Source organism: Calypte anna, chromosome 26 (assembly GCF_003957555.1).
Source record: "Calypte anna isolate BGI_N300 chromosome 26, bCalAnn1_v1.p, whole genome shotgun sequence".
Lineage (NCBI taxonomy): Eukaryota > Metazoa > Chordata > Aves > Apodiformes > Trochilidae > Calypte > Calypte anna.
In genome coordinates, this window is record NC_044271.1 from 3,631,558 (window position 1) to 3,649,914 (window position 18,357).

The 18,357-nt window shown below is 55.1% G+C and overlaps 1 protein-coding gene across 1 annotated transcript; it reads left to right on the forward strand.

Annotated features, from left to right (window-relative positions):
* Positions 1-7,022: 7,022 nt before the first annotated feature.
* On the forward strand, positions 7,023-18,120 carry MYBPH (myosin binding protein H). The gene is made up of 12 exons (XM_008499509.2): positions 7,023-7,132; positions 7,221-7,485; positions 7,701-7,835; positions 9,443-9,610; positions 12,493-12,581; positions 13,609-13,804; positions 14,121-14,260; positions 14,416-14,572; positions 15,208-15,344; positions 15,781-15,967; positions 17,369-17,408; positions 17,900-18,120. The coding sequence occupies exons 2-11, from the start codon at positions 7,230-7,232 to the stop codon at positions 17,392-17,394; spliced, it is 1,491 nt and encodes a 496-aa protein (XP_008497731.1). The 5' UTR covers positions 7,023-7,132; positions 7,221-7,229; the 3' UTR covers positions 17,395-17,408; positions 17,900-18,120.
* The last annotated feature ends 237 nt before the right edge of the window (positions 18,121-18,357 follow it).

Consider the following 18,357-nt stretch of genomic DNA (forward strand, 5'->3'; position numbering starts at 1 on the left):
GGAAAAAAAAAAGTGTTAATATTTAAATTATCACTAAAATTTTAATGTTCAAGCCTGCAGGAAGAGCCAGCACAGCCCACTCAGCCTGCTCCTCACTTCCATGTGATGAGGGAATGGAACCCATGGGCATCTTCTTTCCTTTCTGACACCAAACCTCATTTGAACTCCCTCACCCCAACGCCAAGGGAGGGCTCAGACACCCCCCTGCCCCTTGCTGGGGAAATGGGAGCATTTCCTCCCTTCTGCTGGGGCATCCCCAGGGAAACCTTTGGGACCCCCAAGGGGAACCCTTTGCCTCTGGGCTTGGGCAAAGTGCCACAGAATCTTTGCCATCCCCAGACCGTGGTTGAGTTTGCTGAGCACAGGGAGGGCACGGGGGGGACCAAGGGGATGCCAGGAGACTGCAGTGAGTGGCCCAGCTGAGGGGGTGATCACCAGACTGATTCATTTGCTCTCAACCTATGAATCATCCCCTGAGTCAACACAGCAAACAGCACCTGAATGTCACCCAGCACCCTGAAAACCTCAAGTCCTGTCCAAAACAAGAGCTTCAAGTGAAGTCATTGCTCTGATGTCCTCTCCTGAGGAAAGGGTTTCATTTTCAAATGTTCTCACCGCAACTGAAATAGGAGAGAAAACCAAGTGCTCATTTCCTTCTGAATGAGGGTTTTGGTATTGATTTTATTTTTTTTTCAGAGGTCTCTAAATTACTTTTTAAATACGTAATCAAAACAAAACCATGTTTTGGAAAGCATTTTGCTTTTGGTTCAACATCACAATTGCCTTTGGGGAAGATTCACAGAGCTGATGGCTGGGGGAGTCTGGAGGTGACACTGGGGAGCTGGTGGGAAAAATCAGGAATGTTCTGAGGGGTCAAGGAGGTCCCAGGATCATCCAAGTCAGGATGAAATGGGACAGGAAATCTGGGGAGGGAGTTTGAACAAGGGCATTGAGTGATGGGAAGAGGGGGTGCAGTTTCAAAGTGCAAGAGGGGAGATTGAGATGAGATCTTGGGGAGAAATTGTTTGGTGTGAGGGTGCTGAGCCCCAGGGTGCCCCCAGAAGCTGTGGCTGCCCCATCCCTGGAGGTGCTGAAGGTTGGATGGGGCTTGGAGCCCCCTGGGCTGGGGGAGGTGTCCCTGACCATGGAATGGGGTTGGAATGAGATGGTCTTGAAGATCTCCCCGTGTCCTTAGGACTTCTTCAATCAAGAAGGAAAGGAGAGTAGTGGTGGTGGGTGACTCCCTTCTGAGGGGGACAGAAGGGCCCATCTGTCGACCGGACCCATCCCACAGGGAGGTCTGCTGCCTCCCTGGGGCTCGGATTAGAGATGTTAAGAGGAAACTCCCTAATCTTGTGGGTCCCTCTGATTACTATCCACTGCTGATTTTTCAGATTGGCAGTGATGAAATTATCACAAGAAAGGTAAGGGCAATGAAGAGAGACTTCAAGGCCCTGGGACGGCTAGTCAGGGGGTCTGGAGCACAAGTAGTGTTTGCCTCCATCCCTCCTGTAAGAATGGGTGGGGAGGTATATAGGAAGAGTCTGCAGGTCAATGAGTGGCTAAGAGACTGGTGCCAAAGACAGGGTTTTGGTTTTTTTGATCATGGGATGCTGTATGAGACACCTGGCCTGGTGGTGGCAGGTGGGATGCACCTGTCCCAGAGGGGGAAGAGGCTTTTGGGGCAGGACTTAGCAGGGCTCATTGAGAGAGCTTTAAACTAGATGTGAAGGGGGAAGGGGAGAAAACTGGGTCTGTCAGGGACAAACACAAGAGGAACGAACCGGGGCCCGAAGGCAGGTGGTCTAGGGAGGATTTAGTCCCACCAGTGTGCTCTGTTTGTTTCCTGAAATGTCTGTATGCTAATGCACGCAGCATGGGGAATAAGCAAGAAGAGTTAGAGGTCAGTGTACAGGATGGCTATGTGCTTTTTCGGAAAGATAGGGCGGGGAAGCGAGGTGGTGGAGTTGCTCTTTATGTGAGAGAGCAACTAGAATGTGTTGAGTTTTGTGCAGGGGCTGGTGAGGGGCAAGTTGAAAGTCTGTGGGTAAGAATTAAGGGGCAGGCTGGTGTGGGTGATACAGTTGTGGGGGTCTACTACAGACCTCCTGATCAAGGCGAGGAGGTTGATGAGGCCTTCTACAGGCAGCTGAAAGCAGCCTCACAACTTCAGTCCCTAGTCCTCATGGGGGATTTTAACTACCCCGATATCTGCTGGTTGACTCACACAGCCAGCCTTTCACAGTCTAGGAGGTTCCTCCAGTGCATTGATGATAACTTCTTAATGCAGATGGTGGACAAGCCGACTAGAAGAGGAGCGCTGTTGGATCTTGTACTAACCAACAAGGAGGGCCTTGTTGAAGCAGTGGTGGTCAATGGCAGCCTTGGCTGCAGTGATCATGAGATGGTTGAGTTCAGGATCCTGTGTGGAAGGAACAGAATGCCCAGTAGGACCAGAACCCTGGACTTCCACAGGGCAAACTTTGGCCTCCTCAATCAACTGTTAAGAGAAATCCCATGGGACAGGGCGTTAAGAGATAAAGGGGCTCAAGATAGCTGGTCAGTATTCAAGGACCACTATTTGCAAGCACAGGATCAGAGCGTCCCTATGGTTAGGAAATCTAGTAAGGGAGCTAGGAGACCAGCATGGTTACAAAAGGAACTGCTGGGAAAACTGAAGTGGAAAAGGAAAATCTACAGATCATGGAAGGGGGGGCTGGTGACTTGGGAGGAATAGAGGACTGCTGTCAGAGGATGTAGGGAGGCAATTAGGAAAGCTAAGGCCTCCTTGGAACTTCACCTTGCAAGTCAGGTTAAGGATAATAGAAAGGGCTTTTTCAAATCCATAGCTAGCAAAACTAACACTAGAGGCAATATTGGCCCACTAAGGAATGAGCTGGGAGCCCTGGTGACAGAGGATATAAAGAAGGCAGAGGTGCTGAATGCCTTCTTTGCCTCTGTCTTTACTCCTGCAGGGTTTCCACATGAGCCCCAGATTCATTTAGCCCCAGAAGTAGTCAAGATAGATGAGGAGTTTGACATGGTAGATGAGGATTGGGTTAGGGATCAGCTGAGTAATCTGGACATCCATAAGTCGATGGGTCCAGATGGAATGCATCCAAGGGTGCTGAGGGAGCTGGCGGAGGTCATTGCTAGGCCACTCTCCATCATCTTCAGTAAGTCATGGGTAACAGGAGAGGTGCCTGAGGACTGGAGGATAGCAAATGTCACTCCAGTCTACAAGAAGGGCAAGAAGGAGGACCCGGGTAACTATAGACCGGTCAGCCTCACCTCCATCCCTGGAAAGGTGATGGAACAACTTGTTCTTGTCACTATCTCCAGGCATATCAAGGACATGGGGGTCATCAAGAGCAGTCAGCATGGTTTTATCAAGGGTAAATCATGTTTGACTAACCTCATAGCCTTCTATGAGGAAATTACTAGGTGGATAGATGATGGAAGAGCAGTAGATGTGGTTTATCTTGATTTCAGTAAAGCATTTGACACCGTCTCTCACAGCATCCTTGTAGATAAGTTGATCAAGTATGGGTTTGGTGATCAGGTAGTGAGGTGGATCAGGAACTGGTTGAAAGGAAGGAGTCAGAGAGTTGTAGTCAATGGGGCAGAATCTGGTTGGAGGTGTGTGACTAGTGGAGTCCCTCAGGGGTCGGTACTGGGACCGGTGTTGTTTAATATCTTCATCAACGACTTGGATGAGGGTATAGAGTGTACCCTCAGCAAGTTTGCTGATGACACTAAGCTGGGAGGAGTGGCTGACACACCAGAAGGCCGTGCTGCCATTCAGAGAGACTTAGACAGGCTGGAGAGTTGGGCAGGGAGAAACATGATGAAGTTCAACAAGGCGAAGTGTAGAGTTTTGCATTTGGGGAAGAACAACACGATGTCCTGTAGCGGGAGGAGCCATTCTTGCTCCTGAGGCTCGACGAGCTGCTGGTCTCTTCCAGGACTCCAGCCACCACACAGCGCTTCCAGGGTAGAAGTGTAGCAGGAAGAGCCTTTCTTGCTCCAGAGGCTCGACAAGCTGCTGGCCTCTCCATGCCTCACACCAGAGTGAGCTGAGGTTCCTTCTGTGGGTGTGTGTCCCACCTTTATTGGCCCCCTGATCTTGCTCATGCCCAATAGGGGCCTGTCCTAATCAGGCACAGGTGGACTCACACCCACTCACTGGCAATTCGAGGCACCTGGTTTATCTTGTTTCTCTACAATGTCCCAGTATAGGTTGGGGGCTGACCTGCTGGGGAGCAGTGTAGGTGAAAGAGACCTGGGGGTCCTGGTTGACAAGAAGATGACCATGAGCCAGCAATGTGCCCTTGTGGCCAAGAAGGCCAATGGCATCCTGGGGTGCATTAGAAAGGGTGTGGTTAGTAGGTCAAGAGAGGTTCTCCTCCCCCTCTATTCTGCATTGGTGAGGCCGCACCTGGAGTATTGTGTCTAGTTCTGGGCCCCTCAGTTCAAGAAGGACAGGGAAGTGCTTGAAAGAGTCCAGCGCAGAGCTACTAAGATGATGAAGGGAGTGGAACATCTCCCTGATGAGGAAAGGCTGAGGGAGCTGGGTCTCTTTAGTTTGGAGAAAAGGAGACTGAGGGGTGACCTCATGAATGTGTTCAAATATGTAAGGGGTGAGTGTCAGGGAGATGGAGTTAGGCTCTTCTCAGTGGTGACCAGTGATAGGACAAGGGGTAATGGGAGTAAATTGGAGCACAGGAGGTTCAAGTTGAATATCCGGAGGAATTGTTTTCCTGTAAGGGTGACAGAGCCCTGGAACAGGCTGCCCAGGGGGGTCGTGGAGTCTCCTTCACTGGAGACATTCAAAACCCACCTGGACACGTTCCTATGCGAAGTGCTCTAGGTGGCCCTGCTCTGGCAGGGGGGGTTGGACTAGATGATCTTTCGAGGTCCCTTCCAACCCCAAGGATTCTGTGATTCTATGATCTCTTCCAACCCAAACCAGTCTGGGATTAAATAATAGGATTCTATGAAATCCCTGTGGGTCAATGTATGGAGAATCCAGAGCTGGTCTGATCATCCCCTCTGGGTGCCAGACCCAGCCAAAGGGACATGAGGACAATTTCTGCAGCCCCTCCTCTGCCTCCTCCTTGTGCTGGGGACCAGGGCTCTGTTCTCCTTTGCCAAAGTAGCTTCAGAAAATTTTCTGGTACATGACCCACTTGGCAAGGTCCATCCAGTCCCAAGAGGGACTGCCAGGATGTGTCCATGTCCTGCAGGCAGCACAAACATCCAGGAGCCCCATGTCAGCCTCCTGGAGCTCATCCTTCAGGCATCCCAGAAGTATTTTGGGGATGGAGGAGTCTTTGTTACTCACATTCCTCCTGGCTGGGGCAGTAATCGAGGAACATCTGGATTGCCACATGGCTGTGGAGGAGACCTGCCCTCCCTGGGGTAGTGATACCATCTCGTGGTGTCCTGACAGTTGTCCTGCTGCAAACACTGCTTCTGAAATAACCGGGGGGGAAAAATTATCCTTCCCTGGAGCAGGAGGTTCCTGCTACCAGGCTGCTGCCCCTGGGCAGGATTGGAGCCTGGGGGGACCATGTTTGCACTCCTGTTACCTGATCCCCATGTGACTTGTAAAGCTGGTGGCCTTGATGAGCTTTCTTCTCAGCTTACAGGAGGAGCAGTGCTGGCAGGAGGTGCAGTGGCTCCTGCTCTTTCTGCAGATGGACACTTGCACATCTCTGTCTGGCCCTGCAGAACTCCATGGGCAGGGGCCTCACGTTGTGCCCATCGTTGTTGTTTCTGGCCTGCAGCTGAGCCCAAGCCCAGCATCCCCCTGACACCCTGATGGACCAAAGCCTCAGCACTGCTGTCCTGGCCTCCTTTCCCTCTTCCCACCAGGTCCATGGTTCCTGCTCCTGCTGGGATGTGTCCCTCAGACTCTTTTTTTGGAGAGATCCCTGTAAAGAGCAGCCTGGCCATTGGGGTTTTGCTGTTTCTTCCTCCCCTTCCTGGGTGACCTCAGCTCCCTCCACCTGGAAAATCACCCCCTCGTTAGCAGGGCTCAGATTTTCTGGCCTTGTCAGAGTACATAGCTCCGTGCTCTGGCTCTCTCAGAGATGCATCTTGATCCTGACATCTCCATTTGGAGGAGTTTCCTGGGGACCATGAAACTGAGAACCTTTGGAGCTGTGCCCAGGGGAGCCAGAGCTGCAACCCCAGGGAAGGAGCAGAGGGGTAAAAAACACTGAGAGAGAGCCTGAGGGATGAGCCCAGAGGCTCTGGTGACATCTCCAGGAGCATCTCGTGTGTGGTGTGGCACGGGAGGGACACAGGGACAGGGGAATGAGTGAGGGGGTTCTGCCCTCTGGGACTGCTGGGTCTGTGGGGGCTTTGGGGTGAGGCTGTGTTTGGGGGGTGACAGAAGGGGGGGTGAGCAGATGCAATGGGTCCTGGTTGTCTGGGAGGGCAGAAGCTGCAGGACAGGGACTCATCTGCTCCAGGAGGAGGTGTCAGGGGTAGGGACAGCTGGGCTGGTCCAGGTGATCCCAAGGGTTTCCTTCCAACCTCAACCATTTCTGGGACTGGGGTGGGGGAAAGGCTGGGGATGGACCTGGGGGAGCAGTGGGGTTTTGGGGGAGGCTATTGGAGGAATAAGAGGGGTGGGGGGTTCAGGTGTTAACGCAGGGGCTGGGGAGGAATGTGGGGTGCAGGGCCAGTGGGGGGGTTGTGGGGTGTCTGGGGAGATGGCAGTGGGGGGGTTGGGAAGCCCTCAGCTGGAGAGGTGTTGGTGCTGGGGACAGGAGCCATGTCCCCACAGAAAGGTGACCTGACCCTGGCCTGCCCAGTCCCATCCAAGCCCGGGGGGGCTGCTGGGGGGCCCAGAGCCATGTGCTGCAGCCCCATAGGAGGGGGTAGGGGCGTGCTGCTGAATGTGCAGGTCCTGGGTGGCTATTCCTGGCCATCCCCGCCTGCGCAGGAGGATTGGTTTGCAGGGAGGTGACAAGTGCCAGCCAAAGCCTATAAAAATCTCCCAGCCCCTGTTCTGGCTCAGTGATCTGGTTCCCCCCTCCCAGAGCAGCCTGTCCATCCAGAGTGGAGACGTCTGGTGAGGAGCAGGGACCTCAGCTCCCGAGCCAAGAGCCCAAATCTGGAGGTGAGACCTTTGGTCTGGAGTGAGGACCCCAAAACAGAGAGGAAAGTCAGGAGCAGAGACCTCAAAAAGACCCCATCTTCTTCCCCAGCCCCCAGCAATGACCGGGAAAGATGCTTCTCCTGCCCCGGACCCAGCTCCAGAAGGTCCAAAGAAGGAGACAGCACCCAGTCCAGGGGAAGAACCAGCACCAGCTCCAGGTGCTGAAGAAGCCCCGAGTGCTGAGCAGCCCCCAGCATCAGAGCAGCCCCCAGCCCCCACAGATGAGTCCTCTCCAGCCCCCACAGCAGAAGAGACCCCAACCCCTGCAGAGGGTCCTCCAGCTCCTGAACCAGAACCTGAGAAACCCAAGGCAGGTGAGGATGGGCCTGGAGTGGGGAGGGAAGGGGAACGTGGGGCTGCTGGGGTGAAGGGAGGCAGGGATGGAGTCATCAGGGATATTTTTGCACTGGGATAGATCTGGGGATCGGGAGGAGGGGGAAAGCTGCAGAGCAACACGGAGGTCGGGTGGTTGCCCCCCAGCAGCCCTGGTAGTCAGGAACTTGTCCTCACCTCTGTGGGTTTGTTACAGAGCCCCCCAGCTCCCCCCTGTCCCTGGCTGTGGAAGAAGTGAGTGAGAACTCAGTGAAGCTGATCTGGAAACCCCCTGAGCAGACAGGCCGGGCAGTCCTGGATGGATACGTGGTGGAAATCTGCAAAGATGGAAGTAGGCTTGGGCTTCCCTGCCCTGTGAGCATGGAGTGGGGTGTGGAGCTGTGGGATGGAGCTGGGCAGAACCTGGCAGCATGGTGCTCTGGGCACCACTTCCCTTCCTTTGCCCAAATGGGTTCAGTTTTAATGTTCTTTTCTTTTTTTTTTTTTTTCCCCCCATGGGGGAAAGGGGCTCTCCAGTGGCTTTGGGAGGTGGTGGTGTCTGTGGAGGGTGAGAGGGGCTGGGTCAGGGTTAATGTCACTGCCATGGCCAGTGAGAGGGGGAGGAGAGGCCACCAGACCCTCTGCAGATGATCTCAGCAGAGCCCCGGGGCTGGGATAATGAGGAAGAAGATGCAATTCTTTTGTATTTGCCCCAAACCAAGTGCAGAGGAATAGGGGTGGGAATGAGAGAGGGGAAGATCTGGCAGTGCATGAGGGGCAATCCCTGCCCAAGTGAGATGAGGCTGATCCTGGCAGGAGCTGTGGTGTTTGGGGGGGGGCAGTGGTTATCTGGGGCTCTCCAGTTGCATTGCTGGTTGGTGGGATGGGGTAGGGGGATGAGATTTGTGTTTTGGGGCCTCTCTTGAAGCCCTGCTTGGCTTTGGGGTGGAGGGAATGATCTGCATGGCTGGGGGGGTCTGCAAGGGGAGGCTGGGGCTGGTGGGTTGGGTGCTGCATGAGGCTGGAGTGGTTTGGGAGGCTCAAGTGGCCCATGGGCAACTTGATCTGTGCTCCTCGCCTGTTTAGGTTGTATCAGGCATGACTGACACAGGCTTGGCTGTGGGAAGCTTTCATCATTGGTCTGCTGGGGCTTGGGGAGGTAACCATGGGATGTGTGAGACCCTTTGCGTGGCACAAGGAAAGATGCAGCCACTCCTGGAGGATGCTGGCTGACAGCCACCCAAAGGTCACAATTTTGGATGCTCTCCTGGCTTATTTTGGGCTTGAATGGATGACAGGAGAGCTCTGGTCATTCATCCAGACAGATTTGGACTGCTGTGGTTACCCACCTGGGACACTCAGACCCCAGGGGACCAGGACAAGTCTGTGAAACCTCTCCAGGGGTTTGGCACCTTGTGGGCCTGTGTTGGGTGGATGCTGAGAGGGCTTCTGCACCTTGGCTGTGGGGTGAGCTTGAGCTGCTCCTTCCAGGCAGGCAGAGCAGGTGGAGAGGTCTGGTGGGAGGTGATGGGCAGATCCTGCCTGATATGGAGAAGGTGCTGGGCAACATGGTGAGCCACAAGGAGTTATCCTGGGTCAGTAAGAAGAGAAGATGGGCTGCAGAGTGGTCAAAAGATCATTACTGGCTCCAGAAATGCACCTGGAAGGTCAGCAGGCCCCATGTTTGCTGGCTTTCTGCCTTTTTTCCTGCTTGCCAATAACCTCCTGCTCAGCAGCTGAGCTCCTGCCAGCATTTCATACCCCGGTGTCCTTGGCAGCCTGGAGTGGCCAAACTCCCCTCTTTGCTGCTGCTGCTGCCCCAAACCATTCACCCTTTGCCAGGGAGGGTCCTGTGCCACTGGGCTTCCCCCTCTGTGGTTTGTCCCTGCAGGCTGGGGTGTCTGTCTGTCTGTCTGTCTGTCTGCCCCACTCCTGACGTGTCTGCTGCCTCCCCTGTAGGTACAGACTGGAAAGCTGTGAATGAGGAACCTTTCCTTTCCACCCGTTACACCATCAAGGACCTCAGCCCTGGTGAGAAGATCCATGTCCGGGTGAAAGCTGTCTCTGCCCATGGTGCCAGTGTCCCCACCACCCTGGAGCAGCCCGTCCTCATCCAAGAGATCCTCCGTAAGTCCGGGCTGCTCCTCATTCCCCTGGGCTGCTCCTCATTCCCCTGGGCTGCTCCTCATTCCCTCGGGCTTTGTCAGCAGGACAAAGAAATCAGAGTCCTCCCCTGCAGCCAGAGCAGCTCCTGCCCTCTCAGATGTCACAATCCAGACTTTGACCGAGATGTTATTCACACCAGGGGTGTCCTGTTCCCTTGGGCTGGGCTGGAGCAGCCTCCCAACCTCAGGACACTGACCTTATTGTGATGTTCCAGGGGGCTGCAGAGCAGATGGAGACTCCTGATTCCCAAGGAGTCCCCTGGACAGGACCAGGGGAATGGGCACAAGTTGATCCTGGGGAGATTCTGATCAGACACAAGAGGAAACTTTCTCCCCATGAGGACAGTCAGAGATTGGAATGGTCTCCAGGGGAAGGGGTGGATTCCCCCACTTTGGGAAGTTTTAACTCTCAGCTCGATGGGTGCTGAGACATCTCAGATCAACAATAACATCAGAAGGGTTGGAGCAGAGGATCCCTGAGGTCCCTTCCCAGCTGACACTCTGTGATTCTGTGATCTTGTAGATGGTGAAGGCTACAAAGGACCACGAAGGTGTTTGGGGGACAGGGACATCTCTCTAAATGAGGAAAGGTTGGGGACTGGGGTGGTTTTAGGCTGGAGAAGGCTGAGGGGAGATCTCACCAACACATAAATACTGCAAGGGTCAGGAGGTTGGGTCCAGTCTTTTCTCAGTGGTGCCCAGGGACAGCACCAAACACGAACACAGAAATTCCATCTAAAGGTGAGGGGAAACTTCTTTACTGTGAGGTGTCAGAGCACTGCCACAGCTGCCCAGAGGTGTTGGAGTCTCCATCTCTGGAGACATTCAAACCCCACCTGGACACTCTGCTCCCCCAGTTTCCTGGGAAGTCAGGAGCTGACAGGCTGGAGCATGGGAACTTTAATCAGGGAGAACTCACTAATGAGTGACCTCTGCCATGCTCAGCAGGACTCAGATTCCTCCCGGGGTGCTTGGGATGTGCTGGGGCTCAGCTGCCACTTCTAGGCTGCTTTCACTTCTCAGACAGCAAGTGCAGAGTCCTTTTGCCTTTACAAGGAATTACAAATACACGAGTTTTCCTGCTAGTCAAAGAAAATATATTTCTCAGCTGCTTAAAATTAATAGTAATAATACTAATAACACTAATAATAATAATTACAACAACAAAAGCTATTTCAGGAACCACCAGCTTTTCATAGGAAAAGGCTTGGAGAAGGCATCTGGAAAGGGTCTGTCAGGGTCCATCCTTTCAGTCTGCTTGGAGGAGGTGAACGTGGCTTAGTGGCTGGTGGGTTCACCTCCAGGTCTCCAAGGCATCCCATGATCCCTGTGGGATGGGGGAAACTGAGGCAGGGGGGACTGGCAGGAGATGCCAAACAGACAGCTCATGTTTCCCACTTCCAGTGCTTCACCCACTGGCTGGAACCTCCTGGGCTTTGTCCCAACCACATGAGAGGTGTAAAACCCAAAGAGCTGCAAGACCCATGCACAACCTGCTCTGTTGCTCCACTTCCATGGAGTTTTTTTCTCCTCTCTTTTCTTTGTTGCCAACTGAAACTCTTCACCAGCAAAGAGCATTTGCCTGTCCCACATTGCATTGGAAATGCAGCCCAGTGCAGGCTGCCTGGCTCTGCAGAGGAACAAATCAACCCAGCCCTGGCAGGGTTTGGGTACCCAAGCCCACTTCTCCCTGCCCCATCTGTCACCTTCTGGGCTTCACATTTTCCTGGGGACTGCATTTCATACCTCTGCCCAGTTCATTTATAGCATCACAAGGGATTTTAAATAGCAGCAATACAGATGGTGGAGAGCTTAAAAACAGGTGGGACGAGTGGGCTTGGGGAGTGGAGAGATGAGGAGAAACCAGATGAAGATTCAGGAGTGGGAGTCAGAGTCTGCAGGGAGCTGGGGCAGGGAGAATCCCTTCCTGCCCTTAGCAGGAGGTCACCTGGGCCACCAACCTCTGTCTGAGCAAGGCAGGCGTGAGCTGGGGAGAACCCCCATGAATTAACATTCCTCCCTGGAGGTCAGGTTTCTCTGCCCCGTGCAGAGATGGATGAGCCCAAGTGCCTGGATCCTGGAGCAGACAGAGGGGAGAGCAGCTCAGCTGTCGGAGGGGCCATCTGGGACCCCCCTCATCTCCCCAGCCCACCACCCGCCCTTCCCTCTCACAGCTGTTTCACCATCCTTCAGTCCTGGTTTAATTCTGGCCGTGCCCCTTCTCCAAAGATAAGCTCCAACACGTTTAATCTGGGCAGAGACACCCAGCTCCTTCCCCAGGGGCTCACGTACACCCGGTGCCTCTCCAGCAGGATCACCGAGTAGGGTTTCATGGCTGCTATTTTCACCCTGGGGAAGGAGACACAAGCCCCAGCAGCATTCTCCAGGGTTTGGTTTTTTTTTTAATTATCTTTGTTATGTTGTTCCCTTGGAGATATCAGCTGTGGGTTTAAGCTTGGGGCTTTCACAGCTTTGCTGGGAGGATCCATGTGTCCACCTTGGTGTCTTGATGGGCTCCATCTGAGAGCCAAGGTGGAGGTCTGGTGAGGCTGCTCCTTGCTGGAAGCTGGGCTGTGTGCCTCTTGTCTGCTTCCTGAGCTAAGGGAGGAACATTTCCTAACTGGGAGATGCTGTTCCCACTGCAGTGTGGGGTGTGCTGGGTGTGATGAGGGATGCGAATGGTCCATGGGTTGGTGTCTGAAGGATGGAGATACCCTGGGCATTGGGGGAGGAGATGAAAGGGGTGGGATTCTGGGTGGGATTTCCTGATGGGCAGGCAGGGGAGGTCAGCCAGGTGGGGGCTGTTATTCCTGTGGTCCCACGGGATGACTTTGTGGTCCCCAGAGCTGCCCAAGATCCGCATGCCCCGGCACCTGCGGCAGACGTATTTCAGGCACGTTGGGGATGCTGTGAACATCATGATCCCTTTCCTGGTAAGTGACCACTCTGGGGTTTAATCCTCCAGGCCTCTTCACTCCAGTGACTTTTCTAGCCACCACGACATGTGTGGGACCAGCTGTGGGATGGCTTGACCTGGTCTCTCTGTCTCGTGGGCTAAGGGTATGAGGTGGGGTGGGAACTTCTCTCCCATTTCTTCCTAACTCCTATTTTTCTCCTGCTGTGTCTTTGGTGGTGGTGTTGGCAATGAGAAAACCCCAAAGACACCCGGCCATGGGCTAAGTCCTTGCTGCTGTGTCAGCACATGAGCTCTGTTCTGCGTGGCAAGGATCTAGTCACAGAGCCCAGGCCCCCACAGCACCCTGGTGGTCTCAGGGAGAGTAGGGCACCCCCAGAGCTGTGTGATGGGAGGATGCTGACCCTGATGGGCCAAGCTGGTGGCCCATCAACTCAACTGATCTATCAGATACTGTCTGGGCCATCCCCAAAGCATCTCCACCATGGCATCTGGGATGGAGAAAACCAGCTCTGGAACATCCTGGCCAAGGGGGAGTGAGGAGCAGAAAGTTGCCCCTGAGGTGAGGGACACGTCCATGCCAGACCTCATGGGCAGTTGGGAGCCTGTTCTGGCCATGTCCCAGCCATGTCCCAGCCATGTCCCAGCCATGTCCTAGCCATGTTCCAGCCATGTTCCAGCCATGTTCCAGCCATGGATTGGCCCTGGATGCTGAATTCAGTCCTCACTGCTCAGCCTGGACTTGGGCTCAGTGCCTGGGCAGCAGGAATCGCTCTGCCTGCAATGCCCTGGGCAAGTGAAGTTGGGCTTCCTCCAGGGGACCTTGGGGACCAGCATCTTCCCTGGAGCCTGATGGGTTCCCACCAGGGGGCTGGCAGGTCTTAGCCATGGTTTCTCCCCTGGGGACTGCCTGATGGCAGAGGCTGAATCCAGGTCCCTGCTGCCTGGACAAAGCGGGGTGGCTCTGCCCACCCATCCTTCCCAGCAGGACCCCTTGGGACCGGGCGCTGGAGAGGCTCCTAACCTGCCTCTGCGGGTTGCTCCAGGGAAAACCCCAGCCAGAGGTGATCTGGACCAAGAATGGCCAACCCCTGAACACCAGCCGTGTCAACACCAGGAACTCCCAGAAGGACACCATCTTCTTCATCCGTGAGGCTCAGCGTGGGGACTCAGGGAAGTACGAGCTGTCTGTGAGGATAAATGGAGCAGAGGACAAGGCAATCCTGGACATCCAGGTCATTGGTAAGGCTACAGGGATGCTCTGAGGGTCATTTCTGCCCCTTGGTTGGGGGTAGCTCTTGTAGGGATCTTGAAGGGATGGGACAGGGCCAGCCACAAGGCAAGGGGCTCCGGGATCCCTCTTCCAGTGGGATCTTTTCCAACATCATGGTGGTGAACTCCTCTGGGTGAGGATGCAGAGTTCTGCCAGCCCATGCCCCTTGTACTTTCTCATCCCTCAAGAGATGAGAGATTAGGAGCGAGGTTCCAGGGATTGCCAAGGAAGAGATTTTGGGAGAAGCAAATCAGGAGGTCACCCTGTGAGAGTTTGTGTTTGCAGAGCCTCCGGGGCCCCCCCAGAACCTGAAACTGGTGGATGTATGGGCCTTTAATGTGGCCCTGGAGTGGTCCCCCCCAGCAGACAACGGGAACTCTGATATCAAGGGCTACCTGGTGCAGAAGTCAGACAAGAAGAGTGGGGTGAGTCTGGAGACTCTTGGGTCTCCCATGTTCTGGGGATGGGCCGTGGGGGGGACACACAGCCCTCTGTCCCCCTACGCCTTTTCCATAGTTTTTTTTTTTTTTGACAACCTGCCTGTCTTTCCTCACCACTCTTTTTCTTTCTTTCCCCCCAGAAATGGTTCACAGTGCTGGATCGCTGCACCCGCACCAGCTGCACCATCTCCGACCTCATCATCGGGAACTCCTACACCTTCCGCGTCTTCGCCGAGAACAGCTGCGGGATGAGCGAGCAGGCGGCGGTCAGCGGGGTGGCAGAGATCAAGAAGCCAAGTGAGGAGATGGCCGTGGCTCAGGGCTGGGGAAGCTGCTGGGAAAAAGAGGCCCTGGGTGCTGTGGTGATGCTGCTGGGATGAACAGCACAGGGCTGAGGCTGTGCAGGTCCAGGGGTCTCTGTTCCCCTCCTACACCTCCTTTTGTGTTTGGGGAGGGATTGAGGTGGGGCCATTCCCGGGGTGAGATGGAAGCAGGAGCCAGGAGGGGGGAGGAACAGCCCCCTGCACTGGTTCCTCTCCAAACCAGCAGCTTTCAGCCCTGCTCTTCCTCCATTCCCTTCCTGCTCCCTGGCAGCACACAAGAAGTTGGGATCCCCACCAGCTGCAGAGCTTTTCTCCATCCTCTGCTTCTGTCCACTGATTTTTGGGGATGGAATAGAAGATCCAGAGAGGTTCCTGGCCTGGATCTGATAAGCTGCACATGGCACTGTGAGGCTGATTTGCAGACTGGCATCTCCTCTGTCCCCCAGGGGCTGGGTGGGATTTATGGACAGGGCTGGGGAGCAGGTCCCCAGGTCAGGTCAGGTGCTGTCATGTGAGGGAGCAGAAGGATTTTGGGGTACCTTGGGCTGAAGCCCTGTGACCACCAGGAGCCCAAGCTCTGCCTCAGCTTAGAATGAATTATTTTCTTAGAAATTTCCTACCAGGTAGAGAAGCTCACTCAACGTGAGCTGATGGAGCCTCCGAAGTTCACCCAGCCCTTGACGGACCGCAGCACCACCCGGGGGTACAGCACTCACCTCATCTGCTGTGTCCGGGGCTTCCCCCAGGTCAGTGACTCCTCCACAGCCACCATCACCTCCACGTCGGGGCAGCCACCAGTGGGGTTTCTGCAAAGTGCCTTGGGGTGCTGGGATAGGGTGGGTGTCATGGTGGGTGTCAGGGTTAGATGGGGTCAGGGTGCTGCAGCCGCCCTCTGAGTGAAACCAGGGTGGGTTGGGGGGTTTCTGCATGAAGATGGGAGATTGATGTTAATTCCACCCATGTTCTATCTCCTTCTGCAATGGGGAGGGAGCGTGGAGCAGTCGTTAGGGCTGGAGATGGGGAGATGCAGCTCTTCAAACCACTTCTGGCTGTGAGTCCCACCACGGCCACCAGCTCCAGGCAGGGCCAAGGCAGAGGGAGGTGGCTGCATTTGGGGCCGGTTGGGTTTGCTCATTACCTTCCCTTTTTTAAACAAATGAACAAAATCCTATTGCCTTCCAGCCCAAGATCATCTGGCTGAAAAACCAGGTAGAGATTCGGGAAGACCCCAAATACATTGCATTGATCGAGCAGGGAATCTGCTCCCTGGAAATCCGCAAGCCCGGCCCTTTCGATGGGGGCGTCTACACCTGCAAAGCTGTCAACCCCCTGGGGGAAGCTTCAGTAAACTGCAGACTTGATGTGAAAGGTAAGAGTGACCCAGGTCCCCTTGCCTGCCTTTGCCTGCTCCCCTTTCACAGGGATGGGGTTTGGCCAGGTCTGTGATGGGGCTGGGTGGAGCTGGAGCTTCAGACTTCTGGGGTTTATGGCCTTGAAGAGTCTTGGAATCACCTCCCCTCCTTAAAATGAGGAGGAAACCAGAAACTGCAGAGCCAAAGGAGCAGAGGAGCTGCAGGATGCTGGGATGGTCACTGTGTCCCAAGCCATCCAGGAGCCTTGGGGCTGAGCTGAACCCCTCCAGTTGCACCTGGGTCGTTGTGATTTATGTCTGGGGATGCTGCCCGAGCTCCCAGCTCACATTTCCCTTCCTCAGTAGAGCCCAGCCCAGCTCCCCATGGCACTGCCCAGCTTCACCCCCAGACGTGCTGCAGAGCTCGGGGGGCTCTGTGCCAGCACACTCAGGAAGGTCCTTAGACACGTCTCATTTTTATCATTTCACCTCCCTTGGCTTCCCAGCACACGTTCACCCCACGACATGCTTTGCCCCACTGCCCAGCAGGTGCCTGGCACCCACTGTCCCTGCAGAGCCTTGGGTGCTGCTGGCAGGGTGAGGGTGATGGGCTCCATGGTGCCAGGGCTTCCAACAAGGCTGAGCAAACCTGTCAGTGCAGCCATGCAGGCAGCACGGTGGAGATGGAAAAAAGATTCATGGAATTCAGGGAATGGGTTGGCTGGGAAGGGATCTTAAAAACCCCCCAGTGCCCCCCCTGCCATGGTCAGGGACACCTCCCCCAGCCCAGGGTGCTCCAAGCCCCATCCAACCTTCAACACTGCCAGGGATGGGGCAGCCACAGCTTCTGGGGGCACCCAGGGGCTCAGCACCCTCACACCAAGGAATTTCTTTCCAATATCTCAATCTCCCTTCTTTCAGTGTGAAATTCTTCCCCCTCATCCCATCCCTCCAGGCCCTTGTCTCAAGTCCCTCCTCAGCTTTCCTGGAGCCCCTTCAGGCACTGGAAGGTGCTCTAAGGTCTCCCCAGAACTTTCTCTTCTCCAAGCTGAACACCCCCAACTCTCTCCCCGTTTCCAGGCCTCGGATCCCCTCTGTGGCCTCCTCATTCCAGCAGCTCCGTGTTGTTCTTAGGTTGGGGTCTTGGGACTGGAGAGCAGGAGGACAAACCTGTCATTGTTCTGGGGACACAAAGCTCCTGGGAGTCACCCAAGCTGAGATCTTGGGGACAAGGTGGCAGTGGTGCAGGCAGTGGTGGTTGTGCACACACAGAGCTCAGAGCACGTGTGCATGGGGCTGGTGTGCAGGTGCACGTTGGTGTGCACACACGAGGGGCTTGGCTGTGCCCTGGGTCACTTCTGGGAGTCAGAAGGGGAATAAGGTGAGGGGAGTTCAGGTTGGTTCTGTGCTCTCCTGCAGTGCCCCAGGAGAAATCAGAAAGGTGAAGAAGAAGAGCAAGGTAGGTCTGGGATGGGGCTGTGGGATGCAGGGAGGGGGGGGGTCATGTCTCTGGGGATGGATTGGCCTTTGTCATCTGCCCCAGCTTGGGTCACCTCATCCCACAGCTCGAGGTGTGCTCGGGGGGGGGGGGTTGGATGGTGCAGAGCCTGAGCCAAAAGTGCCCCTTTGGCAGGGGGAGGGAGGTGAAGGTGTGGCCAGGGGGACCAAGGTGCAGAGGTGTGGGCAGAACCTCGGGGTGCAGGCAGGGCTGAGAGATGTGGGGTTGGATGCACAGGAGGGGAAGGCACTGGGGGGAAGCAGAAAGGGGTGGGAAATGGGGATAGGGGTGGAAAAACAGAGTTAAAGGGCTGCACCTGAATTTCGTGGGTCAGGAGAGGGTGGAAGAGCTGAGCTGGGTTGGGTTTGCAGAGCCATGGCTGGGAAGGGGTTTCCCAGCTCATCCCTGAGCACTCGTGCTCCCCCAGGACTCAGATCTGGTTCCTTCCCCAGGTGGATGCTGCAGCTGCTGGGCAGGAGTGTGGCACATGGTGATGCTCCTGGCCATGGCCTCTGCTGCCTGCTGAGCTGTCCCCTCCCTGGCAGGGCTCTGGGAGGGGAACCTGCACCTCAGCTGCCATGCCATGGGCCTCTCTGAACCTGTCCTTAGCTGTGACAATAAAACAAGCCCATCTGTGGGGCTTTGGTCCTAATAAAACAATCCCAAACCCTCCTGTCCTGCTTGTAGTGGGATTGCCTCAGAGTGGGGTTGGGGGAGAGGCTGCCAGGGATGCTGTGGGTTCATCCAGCATCCCACCAAACCATGGGAGGAGAAGAGGGGTTTGAGCTTGGAAAAGAAGGACCAGGCTTATAAAACATGTCTGGTGATGGCTAAACCAGAAGCAACCCAACAAGGAGGAGGATGGGGAAAAGTTTATTTCTGGAGCTGGAGAATGGTTCTGGCTGGGGGA

Bases quoted from the DNA above. Each gene is read 5' to 3' on its own strand.
- MYBPH (XM_008499509.2), top strand. From the start codon at position 7,230: ATGACCGGGAAAGATGCTTCTCCTGCCCCGGACCCAGCTCCAGAAGGT. The intron at 14,261-14,415 runs GTGAGTCTGGAG...CTTTCCCCCCAG, and splicing joins AGTCAGACAAGAAGAGTGGG to AAATGGTTCACAGTGCTGGA. The intron at 15,968-17,368 runs GTAAGAGTGACC...GCTCTCCTGCAG, and splicing joins CTGCAGACTTGATGTGAAAG to TGCCCCAGGAGAAATCAGAA.